The sequence below is a fragment of the Zingiber officinale genome, chromosome 7A (assembly GCF_018446385.1).
Source record: "Zingiber officinale cultivar Zhangliang chromosome 7A, Zo_v1.1, whole genome shotgun sequence".
NCBI classification, from domain to species: Eukaryota; Viridiplantae; Streptophyta; class Magnoliopsida; order Zingiberales; family Zingiberaceae; genus Zingiber; species Zingiber officinale.
In genome coordinates this window covers 121,741,245-121,763,116 of record NC_055998.1, presented here as the reverse complement: position 1 = coordinate 121,763,116, position 21,872 = coordinate 121,741,245, and the positions used below count along the sequence as shown (strand labels likewise).

The 21,872-nt window shown below is 36.7% G+C and overlaps 2 protein-coding genes across 2 annotated transcripts; both read right to left on the bottom strand.

Moving 5' to 3' along the window:
- Positions 1 to 439: 439 nt before the first annotated feature.
- On the bottom strand, positions 440 to 9,241 carry LOC122002267 (omega-amidase, chloroplastic-like). Its single transcript, XM_042557385.1, has 10 exons — positions 8,956 to 9,241; positions 8,749 to 8,865; positions 5,943 to 6,167; positions 5,494 to 5,587; positions 4,219 to 4,293; positions 1,893 to 1,971; positions 1,593 to 1,608; positions 1,119 to 1,199; positions 814 to 896; positions 440 to 684 (listed from the first exon to the last, which is right to left on the bottom strand). Exons 1-10 carry the CDS (start codon positions 9,190 to 9,192, stop codon positions 606 to 608), a joined length of 1,086 nt encoding a protein of 361 aa, XP_042413319.1. The 5' UTR covers positions 9,193 to 9,241; the 3' UTR covers positions 440 to 605.
- Positions 9,242 to 13,879: 4,638 nt separating this feature from the next.
- LOC122002266 (UV-B-induced protein At3g17800, chloroplastic-like) lies at positions 13,880 to 16,079 on the bottom strand. Its single transcript, XM_042557384.1, has 4 exons — positions 15,939 to 16,079; positions 15,700 to 15,865; positions 15,292 to 15,575; positions 13,880 to 14,954 (listed from the first exon to the last, which is right to left on the bottom strand). Exons 2-4 carry the CDS (start codon positions 15,832 to 15,834, stop codon positions 14,138 to 14,140), a joined length of 1,236 nt encoding a protein of 411 aa, XP_042413318.1. The 5' UTR covers positions 15,835 to 15,865; positions 15,939 to 16,079; the 3' UTR covers positions 13,880 to 14,137.
- Between the last annotated feature and the right edge of the window lie 5,793 nt (positions 16,080 to 21,872).

The following is a 21,872-nucleotide window of genomic DNA, read 5'->3' as shown; positions in this document are numbered from 1 at the left end:
CGATGAGCGACTCGAGCTCCGATCTGTTGGAGCTGGAGAATCTGACAGTTGGAGGCGGCGGCGGCGGCGGCGGTTACAGGGACGAGTTGCCGAGGTAACGCATCGTGGCACAAATCGTGCCATTTGTCGTGGCCAGTTTCAATAATAATTAATTAATAATTAAAAAAATTAGAGAATAATAAACATGAAGGAAAGAAATGGCAGGAAATTAGTAGTTTAAGTGTGTTTTCTAAATTTTTTGATGTGTTGAGGTGCTAAATGTCAAATACCAGTAAAGAATCTTATTATTTTAAATTATAAAAAATAGTGCACGAGATAAATACATCACACCATGTTGATCGCAAATTCAAGGACTAGATCGCACAATCTTGATGTGATCTTAATGGATTATAATCTATGAAGTTGTCGATATCCTTTAGATAGCGAGGAATGGCAGAAATGAAGAAGGCATCAATGGGTGTCTTTTAAGCTGATAAGGCACTCGAAAAAATCCATATAGAGAATCGATACAAAAGATAGTCGAAATGCATGGTAGTTCATTCTCAACATGCAGGTGGAATTGTTGGGTTATTTGAACGAAGAACACCAACTTAAAGTACTTTCATCTACTGCGACTTCAGCCTCTGCACATCCACCAGTTGATACAGATCGCCGCGCCTTTGGCTCCCCATGGGAAGGTTAGACCTGCAAAAATGGAGGTTTTCGAACAATTTTAGATCGAAAGGGTAGGTTCTATAAACTTTTTTGCAGATTCAAAATTTGGAGTTATTGTTAGCTTTTAAATAGAAAAACAAAAATGAAAGATGGGATTACCTTCTCAGCTCAATTAGAGAATAATCGATCTCTTCCACGATCGTCGTCTCCTCGTGCTCTGTAGTTGCTATCACTTCTCCAAACTGTTCGAATCAAATAATTTAAGAAACAAAGTAATGAACTAAAACACCTTTTCTATCGATTTGGGAAAGGCTGATAACACAGAAAACATTTTCAATAAGTGAATATACTGAAAGATTTGATGCATACTGATGTTGGGTGACTCGGGCTACAAGAAAGATTGGGTCACCAATCCTCCTCCATTCTAAAACATACGTGCTATGTAGATTTTGCATAATACTTACAGGTCCAACTAGTGTGGAATGACCCCATGCAGTGTAGCCAGCGCCAGTGTCCCGAGCAGGAGAACAAGTTGCTACAAATAACTGGAGGATGGAAGCAAACAACCGATAAGAATAAATGAAATATGGAATGGAAAACCATATGAGCAACAACAAATCAAAATGCTAAGCTTCACGTGATTATAGGTTCTTAGTGATATAAAAAAACTCTCTTCCCAATTGCCTAAGTTATGCATTCAGAGATTTGGATGAGGGTTCCAGAGGTAGCAGAACATTTAATAGCAGTTCTGCTAGTTTGAGCGATCTCGAGTGTGCAATTCATTTCTAGGATACCCACAAAAGTATTCCTTGGCTATTGAATATTATGAAATTTCAAGGAGAAACCAGCTTCAACTCTGTAACAATAAATTGCAGCTTTCTCTCACTCAGAAAATTCCTTGCCTTATTTGAGATTCATATCAGAAGAAAAGTTGGTACCTGATTATCAACAGCCCTGAGAAAAGAGGAGTATTCATCAGGTAAGAAAGATAAGAATAAAGACATGTTATGACCAACATAAGACTATGGTTTGTATTGTAGATTTATATGCAAATCTCCATAGTGTAATAAGAATATGATGTATGTATACATATGTGCACAAGTGTGTATACCGGAGAATACTGTCTTCTGACTATTGTAGATGCTGAATAGGTTAAATACCTCTGCTCGCTAGCAAACTAGAATCATTTAATGAATTATGGTCGAGATCACTGTAAGTAGCATATTTTCAATGATTACCTTGCCCTTTGAAGCAACTCCCAGTGCAAGGGGCCAGTGGTCATGTTAAATGCCCCAGGGTAGCATATCAAATGAGCACCTGAGGGAAATCAAATTTGCCATCGCTGTAGGATCAGTGAGTTGATGATAATTGATCAATCATAGACAAACTACCAAATGAAAACAGCGGGAACACAGCTCAATAAAAGTATGAATGAACATATTGTGAATTAATATTGGGTTATGTTCTGTGATAGCTTAAGAAAATAAAAGAGGAAATCTTAATATTTAAAATTGTACTCCTAAACAAGAAAATTGATCTAATCTAATAGAAATCCATATTTGTTAGACTTGGCTCCAAACAAGTTTTGAGTATAACCTGGAATTTATCTACAACATAGCATGGCACATACCATCTGAGAATGTCAGCAGTAGTTCCTAGAGCATTCTTTAGTTTCGGGAAAAACTATTTGCTAGACATGCTTTTTACATATTTCTTGGAACATGGTAGTGCAAGCCAAGATGCATCCACAGGATAGTTTTAGAAACTGAAAAGAAAGCCTCACCTAAGACTGTAGAAACTAGAAAGACATTCAAAGAGAACCTCATCTAGCTCATTTATTATTTTGTCTTCTGGAGTTGAATTGAATACCGTTTGGGCTATCTAATCCCTGTATTTTAGCTTCACCAAGGATGATTGATTCTAGCTTCATAATGAATTACTTGGAGAATGAGTCAATGGCCCTTGCATTTTTCAAATAGGTGATGTTTGATTTAGGTAAATGGATAATCAACCTAGCGATGCTTGATTTAGGTAAATGGAAAATCAACATGGATTCCCATAACAATGGCAATGAATTATCCTTAAGTAGGGTGAATGATCCCCGTTGAAAAGGATGGTGATTATAAATCACACTATATCACACTCTAGTGTTTCTTATAGTTTAACACAAGTATCCCTAAGTTTGTAAATCACAACTAATACTACAAACTACATTATGATTTACACACCAAACAAGTAAATGCAAGGTCACCCACTATTGAATTACCACGGCCATTCTATTGCGTACACCAAAAACTAACACTGACACCATGAGGCCCCATTTGGTACAAGGATTTCCACAATCTCTCTAGAGTAGGAATTCATTTCCAGGTAGATTTTCTCCAAACTCAGGTTGATAAATTACCTTTGGTATAGGAATTCATTTCCAATTATAAATTTACCCAAATTAAGATGATAATAATGTTTTCTTGGTAAGAGATCTGTGTTCCAAGAAACTGAGTAAGCTGGTGGCCTGTATTATCTACTGTTTAATGCAATGGTTGGAAGAGCTGAAAAAAGTAGAATAGTGTTTGGTTGAATCCCTGTGGAATAACCAGCCTATAATAGATAGAATTTGGAAAATGAATGAGTTAAATTTGAAAGATGTAGTTAGATAATGTCCTAGCCGTAAATTTCAAAAATGCTTGAGAAAATAAGCATCAAACAAATGCAATTTGTGGACAAGATGCAAAGAATATATAACACATTATCCAATGAGGATTCATATGGAGTTTAAAAATGACTTAGAAAATCCACTGTTCCAAACTTGTAGCACACAGTGATTTAGCGTCAGTTAGTTGATGAAACTGACAACGCTAAACATATAACTACAGATTCGTCATAGCTTAAGTGCACTATTACTTGGATAAAAGAAATGATGGAGAGGAAGGGAAGTGACAAGAAGATGTTCATAAATGGAGCACCATATGTAATTTTGTGAGTTTTTCCCTCTCTCCTTAAATCTTCTATCCAAGTATTTGAACCCTAAAAAGGAAGCATAGTACAACCTATAACTGAAACAGTCAACATATTATTCAATAAGTTGCACTAGATATAATCCTAAAAAGCGATCAGAGGTATGTTATTTGAAATACAGATGCAAACAATGCAGTGTGACCAAAGTTGATAGGAAAAATTATTCTCATCTTTTTTCTCAAATAGACCTTTTCTACTTAAAGTTCAAAGCAACCATTTATGTCTAATAGGATATCAAGGAAAGCAGGAGTGTAATTATCTCCTCTATGGACATCTAAATATGAGTTTCTGACTCAAAAGCTACCTATTTGCTAGTAAATATAACCTAGAATTTGTGGACTTTGATTATGAAAAAGATAGCCGAAAATATTTAAGCCATGGCCTAATGCATTTAAAATACATTTTCCAGGAGATTTGTAGCTTCCAAAATTTCAGACCAACATTAATGTGAAGATTCCCTGAAGGCAGTATGCAGAGTACGAAGGTTTTACAAAAACAGAAATAAAGACAGTTAAAAATGTGTAGATACTCAAACTGCATAAAGTATACCTCTTGCTGCATACAACATGGCTAGCTCCTGAAATCGAATGTCATAGCAAATACCAACACCAATTCGTCCAACATCTGCAATCAAAACAAGCAATAATGAAATATTATAGAGTTGGGATAAATTAACAATGACTAAAAGCAAAATTGTGGAATGAGCAAATAGAAACACATAACTAAATGTTAGCTGTTAATTATGAAAAAAATGTTAATGATGTTTTCGTAACTAAATTTATAGACTAGGTTTTCAATCAGTTCCATATGTGGATGAGAAGAAGATCCAGGCATATTTAAAAAGTTAATTTGTACCTACATATCTCGGTTAGATTATAAACCACATGAATTCTGTTAATCTAGATACGCACTTTACACATTTACCATTTGTTAATGACTTTATTGCAGTATCTATTTATACATTCACATATATTTGCTGGTCTCTCCTTTAGATCAACCTTTAACGAGTGCTTACATGTCCTCACCCCTATGGATTCTCCCACTGCTCAGCTTGGATGTTCCTTCAGGTTCTGTCATACTTGCCTCATCGTTTAGTTTTGCTCATCGCCATTTCAAAGTTTCACAATTTATTGGGTCTTTTAATCTTGTGAATTACACATGACCAAGCCATGTAATCTGTTGTTACCATCTTTTTGTAGTCATTTTCATTATGAGTGTCACTATCATTTTAAGGCCTGGTTTTAGACAGGAATTTAGCATAGATGTGTTGCATTCTCTTAAAAAGAATCAAGTTCAGAACTCAAATTATAAATTTGACATTTGAGATTTCCCAACAGTCACATGAAAGGATCAAGCCTCATTTCTCATATTCGCGAAGAGGATTAGCATACACCACCACCACCACAATACCTAAATGACATACACCAATTAAATGCAGAAAAAAAAATGCCTTCTTAATCATCAACAAGTTTATTATCGTAGCCAATGCCTTTCCTTTTCACTAGGCCATACATGAATGGAAGCAATAAAGTATATACATTATATCAACATTATCCACATAGGATATCTCGAGAATATCCATATGACTATTTTAAAACCAGCACCTATACCAGCATAAATGCAATTTGCCCTTACACTCCACGTGGTAATTGAGAATAAAATGTCTCACGATTTGCAATCTAGTCAGAACTAAATTGACTTAATAGTGGATTCACTTGAATCTATGTTTGTTAAGCAAGAAAAAGAATACAAGATAATAAATACGGTGATTTTGAATAATCATCAAAGAGTTAAATTCATAAATGGTGGCATTTAATGGCAAACCTGTGTCCACAATAGTAGGGTGCTCCCCTGCAGTGAGCGTCTTTGACTCCTTGAATGTGATCTTCCCCGGAATATCAATGTCAAACAGATGTATCTGTCTCATCAAAAGTTGACATGAGCTACTTATCAAATTAACACAAAAATGATTATTTCACAAAGATGACAAGATATTTTAGGGAGTGGAAGGAGAGAAGGAAATAATTATAGCCATCTAAACCAGAGAATGAAGGAAATTATATAGTTTTCATAAAAAAGAAAGGAGATACAAGTGCAATAGACTTATACAAAACAGCCAGGAAAAACCTATAATCAAAGCGAGGTGAGTATCAAACTAAAAAAAAAAATCTGTCACAATGCATTTTGAAATCACAGAGGGTCCTCACGTTCATTCAAAAGTTCAGATTTACACTTTCTCATTAAGACAACTTTAAAACAAAAGTTCCATGTACCTTCCTATGTTTGCCCTTGAGCTTCCCATCAGTGCCCAATATGCAGCATGTATTGTACAAATGACCACCAGAGCGTTCTGGAATTGACCCGCCAACTATAGTAATTTGCAGACTGCGAGCAGCATCAGAAAGCATTGTAAAAGATGGAGCTGCATCACCACCAGCTTCAATATCTTCAGCATAAACTGGAAAACTATCATTTGAATATGGACTATTCCATATTTCCTGACAAGAATTGCAATAAATCATGAAAGAATTTAGAAGAAGATGTGTGATTTAGACAACAAAAACAAAATGAAAGATTCTTCTAAAATTAGAATTAAATTGAGACAAACACACATTAAAAATTACTCTGTTATTTGATAACCACCTCAAAAGAAATAAACTGGATATCTCTAAATTGGTCGATTCCTACATATTCATTTGGCTGTGTTAATTTGTAGGAGGATACTCAAATTAATCGATGATTTTTCTAATCTGACTGAATCATCCTATATAAAAGGGCAGCTCGGTGCACGAAGCTCTTGCCATGCCGGGTCTTGGGCAAAAAATTCATTGTACGCAACTTTACCTACTTTTTGCAAGAGGCTATTTTCAGGATTCGAACCCATGACCTTTTGGTCACAAAGCAACAACTTTACCATTGCGCAAAGGCTCCTCTTTTGAAATCATCCTATATGGAAGATGTTAAAAGTTAAAACTCCATCTTGTTATACAACCTTCTATCTGAGCTGTAAGTCTTGATGAGATTTTCCATATTTATTTGTAGGCTAGATCCTTGCCTACTAAAAGGGCTTCCTACTCTTCAATGATGTTAGTGCAAGCAAAAGTAAGCTCAAAGAGATATAGCATGAACCAAGGATGCTTAGCGGTTATGTGAAGGGTATTGCTCAATTTATTTATGCAGTCATAAGTGGCTCTGCAACATGTTTCCCAACAGAAATTTATATATCTAAAATTAAATTACACCAGTTGCATTATTATATTTGTTTTTCTCAACTTCACCTCTATGCTGCAACTAATATTTATGAATAAAAATTTATATAGCTAAAACAACAATAAACAACAACAACAACAACAACCAAGCCTTTTCCCACTAGGTGGGGTCGGCTGTATGAATCCTTTTACGCCATTGAGCCCTATCTCCTATTATATCATCATCTATATTTAAATAAATTTTATCTTATTTTATTGTTGCTAACCAAATCTTTTTTGGTCGTCCTCTTCCTCGTTTGATATGCATGTTTATCATAGTTTCACATCGCCTAACTGGAGCATTTATTGGTCGTCTAAGTACATGTCTGTACCATCTTAAACGTGTCTCTCGGAGTTTGTCCTCAATAGATGCAACTCCGACTTTCTCTCTAATGCTCTCATTCCTTATTTTGTCCATCTTCGTATGTCTACACATCCACCTTAACATCCTCATCTCTGCAACTCTCATCTTATGCTCATGTACTCGAGTCATAGCCCAACATTCAGCTCCATATAACATAGCAGATCTAACTGTGGTTTTATAGAACTTACCTTTAAGTTTAAGAGGTACTTTACGGTCACATAAAACACCCGACGCTCCCCTCCATTTCGCCCATCCTGCTTGTATTCTATGTAAGACATCTCTCTCAATCCCTCCATCATTTTGTAGAAATGATCCTAAATATTTAAATCTCTCGATTTCGGGCAACTCGTCCCTCTATTTCTGCTTGTATTTATATAGCTAAAAGCTACATCAAAATCATTTCTGGTTCCATCCAGTATGATAGATGTTTATCGACCACTATACAAAGGTACTTAGCTCTTATGTGAAATGTATCTCTAATTTATCTTCTGTAATCATAAATTGTAGATGGCTCTGCTACAATTTTCAGAACTGGAATATGAGTATAGAACAGAAGCAGATTTTTATGAATAACTGTATTGAAGATTGCATTTATACTACATATCGATATACCGAGATAGAGGATTTAGATGCTCATAGGAGTCAAACCAAAAAATTAACTCTTAGTTGTAAAACGTCTAAAACTCTAACAAGAAGATACTACAGCTCATTGGTATAGGATATGCCACGGATCAGGAATTTGATTCCTAGCTTAAGCATTTTATTGTGCAATCGCATGCCAAAATGACACATTTGACAAAAAAAATCTACGTACATCCAAATGCACATCAAACAAAAAAAAAACTCTAACTACATCCAATAGTAAGTTTAAAATTCCATTTTTTTTGCTAGTTTAGCATAATTCTTATATTATATTAATTGGTATTCAGGAGAGTCCCTAAATGTATTATCGTTTTTCACATATAGGCATAAACATTGATACTTCCTGGCAATTAGAACAAATCCTAGAAGGCAGCAAAAGATGTGTGATTGAGCCCTCTAGGCATGTTTGCAAGTCTAGTAATTATATTTATCTAATCTATTAAATAATCAGTTAGTTAAATATCTCGTCTTATTAACTCTAGGAGATTTATGTCTTCAAACTGGAGAATAAGACAATAAAACTATCCTTCCCAAACTCTTTCTATTGATTTTCTCTTTTCTGTAAAATAAATAAAATACTTTAGCTTTAGCCCCATCAAGAGTTAAGGACATAATTCGTGCAGTTTGAGTGGAATCATATTTTGCGGTTAAACTCGTGCTGATAAATATATCCTTGGTTCTAGTGAAGAAATAAAGGAAAAGCTGCTATTGACGGTGTATAGGATCCTCGGCATAATGCAAAGTTCAACAACATAATTCCTCTCTCTGGTCAAAATAATAAGAAAAGTAATGATTCAGTAAAAATTCCACAATCAAGTGACCTACTGGCAACAGAACAAGCTGTGCCCCCTTGCTGGCAGCCTCCTCGATCGCTTTCCGAGCATGCGCAATGTTCCTATCCTTGTCCGGCGTCACAGACAACTGGCAGAGCGCGATCTTAAACTACAAGAAATGGCCAATGATAACAAAATCCCACGGATTGAGAGCCGGAATCAGACGACGGAAGAAAAATTCATTAAACAAAAATCTCACCTTGGAGACGGGCGGAGGCGCGAGCTGGAGTGCGGGCGGGACCCTAGCATCCTCGGCCTTGGAGGCGGAAGCCATGGCGGAGATCGTGGCAAGTCGGCGGCCACCAGAATTCGGCGTCCGTAACGGTACAATAGGACTCCGGCGACCGAGGAGGGGGAGGTGGCGGCGGTAAGCAAGATGGAAAAGATCGGCGGAGAGAAGAGCGGCCGAGGGGCGGATTGCGATGAGCCCTCTCATATCTATTTTGGGGCGAGATATAGCGACGGCGAGGTAGGTAAGGTTACCGGTGCAAAAAGGTAAGTTCTAAAGACAGAAACACTCTTTTTCTATTTAAACACATTTTTAATTTTTAATTTTTTATCCAAGATCAAACATTTTGATGTAAAACAATCTCATTATCATTTTCTATTTGTTTAATAAAATTTAGAAATATAAAAAATTGATAAACTTTCAATGCAGGCAAGAACAAATATCCAAATTTGGGCAATAGATTCTTCCTATTTTAGGCGATCAAAATATCTATTGCTACATGAAGTTCGATTTTATTTTATTTTCCCCTAAATATTTTAAGATTTCCACAAGCTTTCTTTCATCTTCTTCCTTTTCGATATTCTAAAAGCCTTCTAGACAAGAATTTCTATTTTGAAAATTTCCAAGAGTCACAGAGATAAAAACAAGACAAATATTGATTGAAAAAAAAAAGAAAGAAAAACAAAAAATTAAAAACAAGTTCATTTGGCTTCCACAAAAACACAACGATGCGTCCATATTTTAGAACAGTTAGTTAAAACGAGTCTTATCCACAAGAATCTTGCAACCCCTTTTGACACTTTGAAAAGTCACAAACAGAAGAAACTACGTTTATTATGATTCATAGTGACAACTAAAGAACAACACTGATACTGATACTTTGAGTACATCCATGTAGAAATTAAATCTCCTTAAGAGGTGTTTAGTTTTGTCTCCGAATGCAAAATTAAGAACTTAAGCAAATCGAGCAAGTTACTTCTCGGTGTTCTTCACAGCAAATTAACCTCCTGTTTATGGAAAGCAGCCAAATACTTAAGTTGGAACTTGTATATTTATTACTTCAATCTTGTTCCACTACAATGTGGACTGCCAGCCTGATCTTCCCAAGGTGAATTCCAAGCTTGGATCTTTCCTTTCCTGACCATCACTCGAAAAAGAATTTGAGCCATTTGATCTACAACGATCCTGATAAACTCCAAATTCAGTAATTCAAACTTTCAGAACAATGTTTTTGAGAAGAAATAGTTTTTTTTAGGAAAAAAAAATAATTTTATACCTCAGAGTCTGAACTGAATTGAAGCTGGATCCTGTATTATTCCAGCTTTAAAAACTCATTAAGATTACTAAGATAAAATGATTAAGGAAACCAAAGTTAATTAATTACTCCACCTGGTGGCATTAGAATCCAAAACATGATGGTTTGGTGGTCGGTCACTGCTTCCTGGTGCTAAATCTTCTTCAATAAACACTTCAGATTGGCCTTATTCAAGAACACTGGCTTGAATCAGAATTTTAATGTGTGAAAAAGCATAAAAGAGCTTTTACGGGATCAAAATACATGCATATTTAGGTCAAGTCAAACTAGCAAAACATGATGCTAACAAAATGGGGAGAAAAAAATAACAAAAGAATCTTAAAAAATTCAAATGGAAAGCAACAGGATCAACCTGTTGAAGCTGTAGGTTTGTCGCTAGAGTTAAGAGCTCTATACATCTGCAAAGCAAAAAATGGACAAAGGCTACAGTTAGAAGCTAGAAACACTAGAGAGAGATGGCATGCAATAATATTCATAGTTTGTCTTTTTCCTACTGCTGTTAATTAATGAAAGGATTCTTCTAATGCCGAGGTTGATGCTTTTGTGATTTGTTGAGGTTGGAAAAGTTTTGTTATATCTTGACAGAATTGTGAAATAATGGCTACTTTTCTTTTCTGTCTATCTCTCTCGCTGGCTTTTTCTGTACTCTGCGGAAGCAGAATCATAACTCTCACTCTAGTTCATCTCAGACAACAAAATGCATGGAGAGAGAAAATCATAGAAACAGCGTTCAAGATGATAAAGAATGACGATGAGGTCTAGAAAGAGGAATTAGAGTGTACCTGTAAGTGGCTCTTGACATGGGCAAGAGTGAGACCTTTCACATCCATCAGCTCTATAATTGACTTTGGCGTAGCTTCTACAGTTGATCATCATCAAAATATACAAAATTCAGTCTAGTTTCTTTCTCAGATTGATTATTAAAGATAATTAAAAAAAGGAAAAGAAAAGAATGAAAAGAAAAGAAAAAAACTACAGTGGTTAAGGATGAGATCGATGAATGCATACTCTCATGGCCGCCGAGGAGGCGAACAGCATTGACAAAGTGTGCATGAAGGCTGCTGGTCCATCGCATCCTCGGTCCTCTCGCGCTCTGCTTCATTGTCGGATACTCGAACGCCATGAGTCTCGATCTCACCATGGCGTTTCGGTAATTCTGCACCTGAAGTTCGAGATGGTGATCATGCCGGCGGTGGTGGTTTATGCTCCACGCCGGCAGCTGCATCGGCGATGGGCAGAAGTAGGGGTTCACCAGGCATACAATATTGCTGGGAGAAGTGATCTGGTGTGCTTCTCGAGGCCTCTGAAACATGCTTATGTCGGAGAGAGCGAGATCATCAGTGGTTGGAGGGCCAATTTGAAGGGAGAGATCAAGAGAAACTTCTCCTTCATGAGACGACGACATTGCCTTATCTATCTCAAGGTTCTCGCTCCAAGGATAGCAAATGGCCTCGTTTTCTGCCTCTCATCAATTCATGTAAAGAAAAGCAATGCTTGAGCTTTCGGGCCTACTCAATGGAAGCCATTGCTTTCGAGCAATTTTTCCTAGCGTGGTCCATTTGAAGCAGAACAGATGATATATACTAGAGAAGCTAAGGTAGCTAGGGAGGTGTGGAGCGATTGAAGAAGGGAGAAAAGAGAGCTTTACAATTTGCCTGTACTTTATTTTTCCCATCTCCCTCATTGTTCTCTATATGGGCTCCGTGTTATGCATGCACTGTGTGGTTTCAATATTAACGTAGAAGTGGAGTCAGTTCTGAAGGAAGGAAAAAGATACGAGAAGAAATGCTTATTAGGGCAGAACATGTGCAGAGGATGGCATTTAATTGCCCCTTTTCGATTGAATATGGCAATGAGAGTTTTTGCAAATCTTTCAAGATTTTTCGTCCGGAGTTGTAGATTTTGAAAAAAAAAAAAATACTTTGCATTTTCAGTTTGTTGTTGAGAAATAATTTATATTAAAAATAGTTTTTTTTAAAAAAAAATTCAAACACAATATATTTTTTTAATAGGTTAAAAATCAAAATGATGCCTATTTTTTAATTTTTTTTATTAAAAGGGTGCTCTATATATAATAATACAATTATCCTTCCGTATCATTTCTAATATTGTATCGCACTCTTGGTTCTATCTTCTGCTTAAATTTTGAACATGGTAATAATTACAAAATGATAATTATTACAATATTTATAATAGCTACAGTTTCATAGTTGCTATAATTATAAAAGTTATAGTTTATAATTGTAATAACTACTGTTTGTAGTTATTACAATTATTATAATTATAACAACTATGGTAGTGTAGCAATTATGATTTCATAGTTGTTACAATATTAAAATAACCTTAATAAAGAGGATTAAAATTTTTTAAAACCTTTGAAAAGACTTTAAAAGATATTTTTTGAGCCTAAGACGGGACCGTTATGGATTACACTTAGTAACAAATGTAGATATTCGAACAAGGTTCAATTTAATAAATTATGCATCCTGTAATTCAATTTGAATCAAAAGTTATGATTTTTCTTACCTAACATTTACGTTGTAGCAACTACGATTTCAAACTGTTATATAGTTATAGTAACTACGAAATCGTAACTGTTATAATTGTGTGACAATTTAGTTGTAACAACTACAATTCAAATTTTAGACGGAAAATATATACAAAAGATCATAATGAAAATAGTATAGTGATGAATAATTAAATAACTATACATGGGGATAGAGCACCCTTTTTATAAAAATTTAAAATGGGATATCATCTCGATGATTTCAAAAATAAGGAAGGCCCTTTCAATTTTTGTCCTTTTTATTATATTACTAAAATATATTTGGAAATATTTTCTTTTTATCAATATTTGTATTATTAACTTATTTTTTTAATGAGGTTTTTCTTCTGCCAAATTATCAAACCAAAACCAAAAGGAAAAAAACAAGGAATGTTGATATTGACTGAAAGGCATTTTTCTCTATAGAAAAAGTTGTACAAGCGTAAAACGGTGAAAGGTAGGACCAAGCTATAGGAAGCCAAGCCATGAGATGAGACGAGACCAACACACTTTTGTTGCTTCAGCTTAAGGTCCACTCAACTTTCCCATCTAACACAGAAAAAGAATAATATAATCTAGGATTTCAATTACAATATGGTTTAAGATCATGAATTCTTTTCATGCCCATTTTCAATTTTCATGCAAAATGCAGGATGAATTGTATAAAACTACATACAAACTAATGATAAAGTTTAAAATTTACATGGACTTTAAATCAAGTACATGGCCTAAAGAACATAAAATGGTCTGTATAGAAAGCAACTCAAATTCAAGTCTGTGGGGATGCATCCAAATAAGTTCTGTGCAAAGTATAACAATATCCCTGTAGATTGCTTAACAAAAGGTCTGACCACAAATAAAGCCCTAAATTTATTGAGGGTGACAAGGATAAGTCCATATGAGTGAGCCTTTCAATGTTGAAACCAACTTCTATAATAGTTCTCTTAAAAGTACTCGTAAAAAACATAAGGTACAAGTGAATAATCATGGATGTGCAAACCTCAATTTTCTACATTATGACCGGTACTAGACACTGAACAAAGCTTTCATCTTGAACAAAGTTTAGGGGGTCCAAAAGGCAAGTTTTTGTATGTACACCCTCAACAATATTACTGAAGAAGCTGAAAGTTACAAAGACCCCAACTATATTACAGGGATACAAAGACCCTCAACTATATTATGCATCTGACAGTTACCATGCTATCATTAGTCATACTGCCATCTGAACTCCAAATAGGGAATCGTTGCATCCTCATATCCATCAATTGCTTCCGAGTCTAATAGTGGACTAACTAGTTAGTCACGAAATGATACCTAGAATCTACATAGCTTTCAACATCCCAAAGGAAAGAACCAAAAGTGACAGCCTCCAAGATAAGCCTCCTCAAACCTGCAAAACTGATCTTGATGAGCTCATCCTTTGAAGAATCAATAGTTCCTTCTGGTGTGAAGACAATCTCAGGCCTCCCAAATAGAGCCTCATTATGCTTATCAATAATGTTAAAGGCTTCGGTCGATCTAATTGTAGCATATCTTTGAAGAGTATCAGAATCAAATGACATGACATATGACCGCAAACGACGGGATTTCATTCCATTCCCAAACCCATCGTGGTTAAAGCTTGATGAAGACCATGACGACGCCTCAGGATGTGTTAATTCTATTGGGGCAGATGGTCTGGACTCATCCAGTATTGCTTGTTTAATAGCACTCTCCTCTTCCTCTGAACCCCAAGGGAGAATCTTCATTGATTTCTCTAGTTGGAACCTTTGGTCCACTCTCTTGAGGAAGTAGCCATACATGACAGAAGCAGCATAAACTTGGCCAACTTTAAGCTTGCTAATAGGCGCCACAGAGTTGGAGTCACCCAATCGCTGCCCCAGTATAAGAGCTAAGTGATTCTTAATCATTTCATAAGCTTCGGAAGAATGTAGCTTTTCAAGTTTTTCATCCTGTGATGACCACTGGTCAACCCTGCCAGAAGGGTCTGATTGCGATATTGCAGGAACCAAGGAAACATCAGCTTCAACAAACTTTTGGATAACTAATGTGTATAATATCTCTTCAAGAGTCCTTTCCCTATCATTAGCTTTGACCTCAGCAATTCTCCTAAAAAAATGAAGAAAGGACATGAATCTCTTGGAACAATTCAAATTCTATATTGGTTCAATGGAATTGATAAACAGTAGTGTAATTATTCTTGATTGATAGAGAACAATAATTTTGCCTGAATTAGCTTCCAAATTCATCTTGCTTCCAAAACACAGGAATATCAATTTCGCCAGAAGTTATCAGGAATGAGATAGTCATTCGTGCAAACCAAACGTACAATGATGTTTTGACCTAAAACCCCACCATGTAATATGCAATGACTCTAGGCAAACCTGAATGTCTTCAATCTCTGTGAACAAATAAGGTTTATCTGACAGGAATGTATATATTTTACCGGTACAAAACAATATCGGCCCCCGAAGGAGCAGGCTCCTCCTTGTTCATCTCAGCCTCACGATTGGTCTGGAGTTGCTCAAGTTGCTGCTCGACGGCAGCAGGTAAGAGATGAGGATGGTTGACAAGGATCTGAGATAGGAATTGCCCAACCGGAGACTCCAGCTGGAGAGGTGCAATTCGCGATGAATCCTCCATGAAAGAAGACGATGCTGCCCTGACAATACTCCTCCGTGCACCTAATCGTTGTGGCCCATAGTTCGACAGTTGGATCGGAATATGGCCCTGCCAAAAAGCATAAGTGAGTAAATCTAACAATAAAGACCGGGAAAAGGAAAGAATCTGCATATAATCTGGAAAAAGCATCGCCTTTTCACTGGTTCTAGCCAAATGAACCAATATCAATTACCTTGAATCCGAGATGGGGTTTGGACTCGAAAGAGAGGAAACCCATCCGATGGGCGCCGAAGATGGAGTATCTCGGACCAAATCGGCGAGTTCTGTAGAGGATCTGCGGAGATCGAAGGCTCGCTGCTGCTTCCATCAATCGAAATATGCGGACAATCCCTAACAATCTGAAAAAAAAAAAAAAAACAATTAGAGGGCGCCCATCGGATGGTCCTTTACAGAATAAGCACGATCGATTACTAGAAGAAGAAGTGAGGATTGTAGGATCGACTCAAGCAGGGAAGAGAGGATGAACGAGGAATTGGGGTACAGAAATCGGAGGCCAGTCGTGAGAAAGCGCGAGTTGCCACTTTGTCACGGAGTCGAAATTGATTGAAAACCCCTTGGTCCTTGCCATTTTAATACGTTCGTGCTGGTATCAACTAAACAATTGCCACTATGCTGTGAGATAATCACATTACTGCCACCGTTGCCTAATTTTCCATTTTTAGAATTTTGACGATATCTAAAAATGAACGATCACGATGTGATCAATCCATCCGACGGTCGTGATGTAGGGGAACCGAACCGCGCTCCATCCAACTACGGCGAGTCGCCTCTATTCAAATTTATCGAGCTAAACTCTCTGATTCATCTTCCTTTATCCGATGAGACTATGAGAGGTGCATATATGGCACGTTTATACGGTTTTGTGTAAGTGTTCTCCTTCCGCTCACTGACCCTTCAAGCCCCCATGTATTATTAAAATAAAGTTGAATTAACGGAATAAAATCGATGAAAAATTGAACGATTTTAATATTTTAACTCCATTTTAATCCCTATCAAATTTAACCAATTTCTTAATTATGGTAAAATTAATCATCTTCTTCTTACTTACCGTGAAAAGCTTTCCTTTCATCTAATATAAAATTATTTGAAGAGTGATTGAACAAAGCATAGAATCAAAGAGGAAAGGTCGGTCGTCACTGATTCAACGATACCACCTGGTTAATCAAAACAAGGAAAAAAAGGAATAGTCCAATAGAAGGGGAGAGAGCAATGGGATCCTCCCGAGGGCCTTGGTTGTCGAAGCTACAGGTGGCATCTGACGTCTGGCCTGAGTTGTCGAAGCCTCAAGGGAGGGCATTGGGCGGCCGGGCAAAAGGTAGGAGGAGCTGGCGGCGAAAGTAACGAGATCCTCCCGTTGTCAAAGTCGCGGAGGGGGAGGACGCCAGGCAGCTGAACAGAAGGTATGAGGAGCTAGCGGCGAGAGCAGGAGGTCCTCCCACACCCTTCTGGTACCGTGCGCATCTGGACTGGTTTGTCGGAAGTTGTGGGGAAGACGTCGATAGAAGCGTGCGTGTACATGAGGAGGAATTAGCTTGAGGAGACATTTGATTTAATCAAATTTTAATTTTTAAAATTGAAATAGATCGATTAAATAAATATTTTAAGAAAAAAAAGGTTAAAATTTTAAATTAGCCGAATTGAATTTTAAAATTTGATGGATTACGGTTAATTTAGTTTAACTAAAGTTTATTGACTCCTGCTATAAAATTTTATTTTCAGTATTTTTCCTATCAACAATCCTTTCTTTAAATAAAGGATCATAATTATCTTCATAATCCGAATTTTTCATGAACATCTGGTCATCCTGATCTATTCCTCCTCTATAAATATCCGGTCATATTCTGACCTGCTCCAAGCCTCCTATAAGCATCCTGTCACTCATAACCTGCTTCGGGCCTACCCTCAATTTCATTCAAGGCTATTCCACATGATATCTAGTCTTGACCATGACTCTGATATTATTTGTTAGGACTAAAGGATGTTTACATATCTCCATAATGATATGATATTATTCATTTTGGACCTAGATTTTCATGATTTTATTCTTGAATTCTATTTAAAAGGTCTCAGGTTAATGAAAATATCTTATATTTTTTAAAACCTATGATGTTTTCTAATGTAAAATTTTAATGGAATCCCAACACAAGGTATGCTCCAGAAATATTTCGACTAGGAGCTTCATCACTCCATGAACTTTGCGGGGTGTCATTTTATTTATGATATCTCATTTAATTTCTAATAATGCGCTAATTGTTTTGTGATGCTATATTCTTTACTGAAAACGCGGGTATTTACGTCTAGCTGCGCTGCTGCTCCAAGGATCGGTTCACGTAAGCCGTAAAGTCGAGTATCTTTATTCTCTAGTTCTGCACGTGTTGGAGTTTCTTTCTCAACAAATATTTGAATTGCTCCATTAAATTCGCACTTGTAATCTATGAGGAAAGTTGATACACCTTTTTGTTACTTTCCCACCATTAACATCATGAATCAATGAGCTTGCTTTTGCCTTTTTACCTCTTGTTTTACCACTGTATCAACTTATACAAGAAAGTTGTATTTGGTTTCAAGTTTGTGTTTTAAGAATTTGTTTAACTTAATTAGGTTGTTGCCTCGATTTTTTTTTTCTCGTATTCGACTCAACAAGTTCGTTAATTTGTTGACCCGAGAATTGTGAATTACTTACTTTTGTGTAGCTCTTAGGCCTTAACAACGTAGGGAGATATTCTCATTACTAAAGATCCTGACCTAGACAACCTATTGCAGTTACAATCCAAAATTTTCGGTATACCAATTGATGCGGTGGTAAATTGTGTCTATCAAGTATAAGTCAAAGGCGGGATCAGCAACCAACGTAGAGGTAAAAGCCAAGGCGGTCAACGCTATAGAACTAACGGACTCATCTAAGTTGATCGAGCGGAAGTCAACACCAACTGTCGATCGGGCCTGAAGGGTCCGATCGACCAGGTGACTTATATGAGTGGACCGCTTGTTCGACCAGGGTCACTACGGAAAGGACATTAGAGGCTGACAACTATCCAAGGGAATGCTATGCCGACCGAAGCACATGTCCGGTCAAATAAGAAACAATCTGTCGAACCGGGGTACTACGGAGAAGAGCAGCTGAGATCGACCGGATGGGAAATTTCAGTCGAGCGGCTCTCCCACTCGGCCAAGCAATGAGACCCCTCCCATATCTCGTATTATCTCTTTGGGAGATAATGTTGCTGACAGCAAGACATGGTCAATAGGTAAATCGTATGATGGAAACTTCGACTGTCATATCAGGGATTTACATGTCATGTTAAGATATAATGTCAGAGATATTTTCCTAGCAGGTTTTTTCATAGGATAGTTGGGAAAATGTGCTCACATCTTGAGAAGCATGCACATCGTCTGCTATAGCACAATATAAAGAGGAGGTTCATGCACTGGCAAAGGTATGTGATATTTGTTATTTGTGCTCATGCTCTCATTGCTTCTAGTTTACTTTGTCGTCTTTTCACTATTCTAGTAACTGACTTGAGTGTCGGAACGCCAACACCTTGGACCCCTTCCCTGACCTGGTACTGACGTTTATTATGTTACAGATCGGAGCAAAGTTTTCACATGATCAACTGAGGACTCATATTTTCAACTAGTCTTCTTTATCATTTTTAGATAGGATCACTGATAATATCAGTATGATTCAATATATTTCGATATGATATTTATGATATATTAAATTTTTATTATTTTTTTATACCTAATTGATACGCCCTTGTCCTATCCATTAGACTGTTATATGGAGATGCTAGACGACATTCAAATTATATTGGAACATAGTGTAGGACCGTTAGATTCGATAGAGGGGGGGTGAATATCGATTCGAAAAACAAGAGTATAAGCGCAGCGGAAAAGTAAAATAGACACAGTTGTTTTACTTCGTTCGGAGCCTGTGACGACTCCTACTCGAAGGCCCGTGGTCCTTGACCACTTTCGTTGGACAATCACTAGCAATTCGAAATAATGATTACAAAAGAACCGTACAGTGAATGCTAATGAAAACTAAAAATAAAATAACGACAAGAAGGGAAAAGAATGGAGCGTAGTGTCGGAGCTTTGTTGGCGTCGCACTGAACGTTGAGCAGCAAGACCAGCAGTAGAAGAATTCTCAGCTTGATTGATTGATTCTGAAGCTCCTGTCTGGGACTTCTTTTATATGCTGTTCCAGGCGCCTGGATCCCTTCCGGGCGTCTGGAATGTGACGTAGCTGCACAAACCATGATGCTCCACATGGCGACGACTAGGCTGGATAGAATTCGCCTTCCGGGCGCCCGGACCACCTTGTTCCAGAAAACTCCTTTTCCTGCAAAACAAAGTTAGTCCGAGGTAAATGTATATCCTGTAACACAAATTGTCAGCACAGTTAAAGTTCAACAGATAAATAAAAAAAGTATGACTTAGATTCCGTCTTTCCGAGACCGGAATCTAGTCACGATCTCGACTTAGACATCCGAAATGGATCTAAGCCGGATCGACGCCTAATGTCCCCTTCCCGGGAATGCGTCCTCACAGTCACTCCCCTCCAGTGACTTACCTCACTTACCTGCCAGCCCGTCGACCCGTCTGGACTTCTCGCCAAGCGTCCGGTCAGCCCGTCGACCCGCTTGGACTTCTCGCCAAGCGTCCGGTCAGCCCGTCGACCCGCTTAGACTTCTCGCCAGCTATCCGGTCAGCCCATCGACCTAGCTGGACTTCTCCTGCACACTCGATCAAAGTGTCAGACAACAACAAGACTAACTTAACCTATTTCTCATTCATCAAAACCTAGGTTAAATCGTTAGTGTTAGCCGCACCAACAATCTCTCCCTTTTTGATGGAATGACAACCTGGTTAAGTTAGTGAAAGCATATGCAAGAAACAACATGCATTTGTGTGGTTTTAAAATTAGTTTGTGTTTTCAAATTGGTTTAGCTAACTTAACCACCTAACCCTCCTCCCCCTTTGGCATTCATCAAAAAAATGAACAAAGGTAAATAATCATAGTGAAGAGTTACTGTAACAGGTAATCAAATTTTGAAAGATATCTAAGTTTGATTCAAAATTTGAAAGATAAAAGTGTAATTTTTTAACACCAAGTAAAAAATAGTCAAGTTGACTTGGGGGAGACAAGTTGAGTTTTGAAAAGTTAATCAAGTTTAACTCTTAAGCGTGTGGAAATTTTCAAAAATAGGTTTTTCAAATTTACTTTTTATGTTTAAGTAACATCTAATTTTCAGAAAGGTAAGTTTTTTCAACTTTGATTTTTCAAACCAATTTTTTTTTTGTCAAAAATTAATTTTTAAGGCTAATTTGATAAAAGCTAAATTTTGAAATAGTTAACTTTTCAAATCAGGTTTGAAAATCAGGTGGGATTAAACTTTCATATTTTTCAAATACTTAGTTAAATTTAAATTTTGTAAATCAATGTTCAAACATAGGTTAGGTTTTAAAAGGCATTTTTCAAACACACAAAATTTGAGTTAATTCTCCCCCTGAACTTGATATTTAACTTTAACCAGCTGTCTAACCAATTAGGTATTAACTAGCTATCAGAAGATAGTAGTTTGATTCTTAGTTAGTACAATTAATTTTATCATCTGAGTTTTTGACGGTGATTAACTTTAATCGATTAATATCGAAGTAGATGTAATTACATATTTATGTTGATGCCTGAAATAAGCATCTTAAGTCCAGACAGTTGGCCTATGCATCTCACCCCTTTCTATGTTTGTCAAACACAAGCAAGGTAAACCTAGGGTGTTGGTGAGATGCTCAAAAACTAGTCCTATGGGTACATGCTTTCTAAGGATTCAAAACTAGTCTAAGGCAAAAACTGTTTTTGAAAATCTAAAAATGGAAAGTTTGAAAACAAATAAATTTGACTTATAATTTGGTAAAATCATTTTTGAAAGTATTTTTGAAAGATCCTAGTCTATTAAGCACATCCCTAATTTTCGTCGTAAGTTGCTAAATTCACTTTCAGGGAGAGGTTTTGTAAAAATGTCAGCTAAATTTGATTTGGACTCAATGTACTTGAGTTCAATATCGCCTTTAGTAACATGATCCCTGATGAAGTGGTGTCTAATTTCAATATGTTTGGTTCTTGAATGATGCACAGGATTCTTGGTTAAGTTAATTGAACTTATATTGTCAATTAATACTTTTACATTTGTGATATTTAAGTTGAAATCTTTTAGAGTATGCATCATCCATAATATTTGTGCAACACATTCGCCTATAGCTATGTATTCTGACTCAGTTGTAGACAGAGCAACACAATGTTGCTTTCTACTAAACCAGCTAACAAGTGATGCACCTAATAAT

Coding starts and splice junctions, on each gene's coding strand:
- LOC122002267 (XM_042557385.1), bottom strand. CDS start 9,192: ATGAGAGGGCTCATCGCAATCCGCCCCTCGGCCGCTCTTCTCTCCGCC. Junction 5,588..5,942: donor TCAAGGGCAAACATAGGAAG/GTACATGGAACT, acceptor TTGATGAGACAG/ATACATCTGTTTGACATTGA. Junction 897..1,118: donor ATTCCACACTAGTTGGACCT/GTAAGTATTATG, acceptor TGATTCGAACAG/TTTGGAGAAGTGATAGCAAC.
- LOC122002266 (XM_042557384.1), bottom strand. CDS start 15,834: ATGGAAGCAGCAGCGAGCCTTCGATCTCCGCAGATCCTCTACAGAACT. Junction 15,576..15,699: donor AACCCCATCTCGGATTCAAG/GTAATTGATATT, acceptor GCTTTTTGGCAG/GGCCATATTCCGATCCAACT. Junction 14,955..15,291: donor GCCGATATTGTTTTGTACCG/GTAAAATATATA, acceptor TCATTTTTTTAG/GAGAATTGCTGAGGTCAAAG.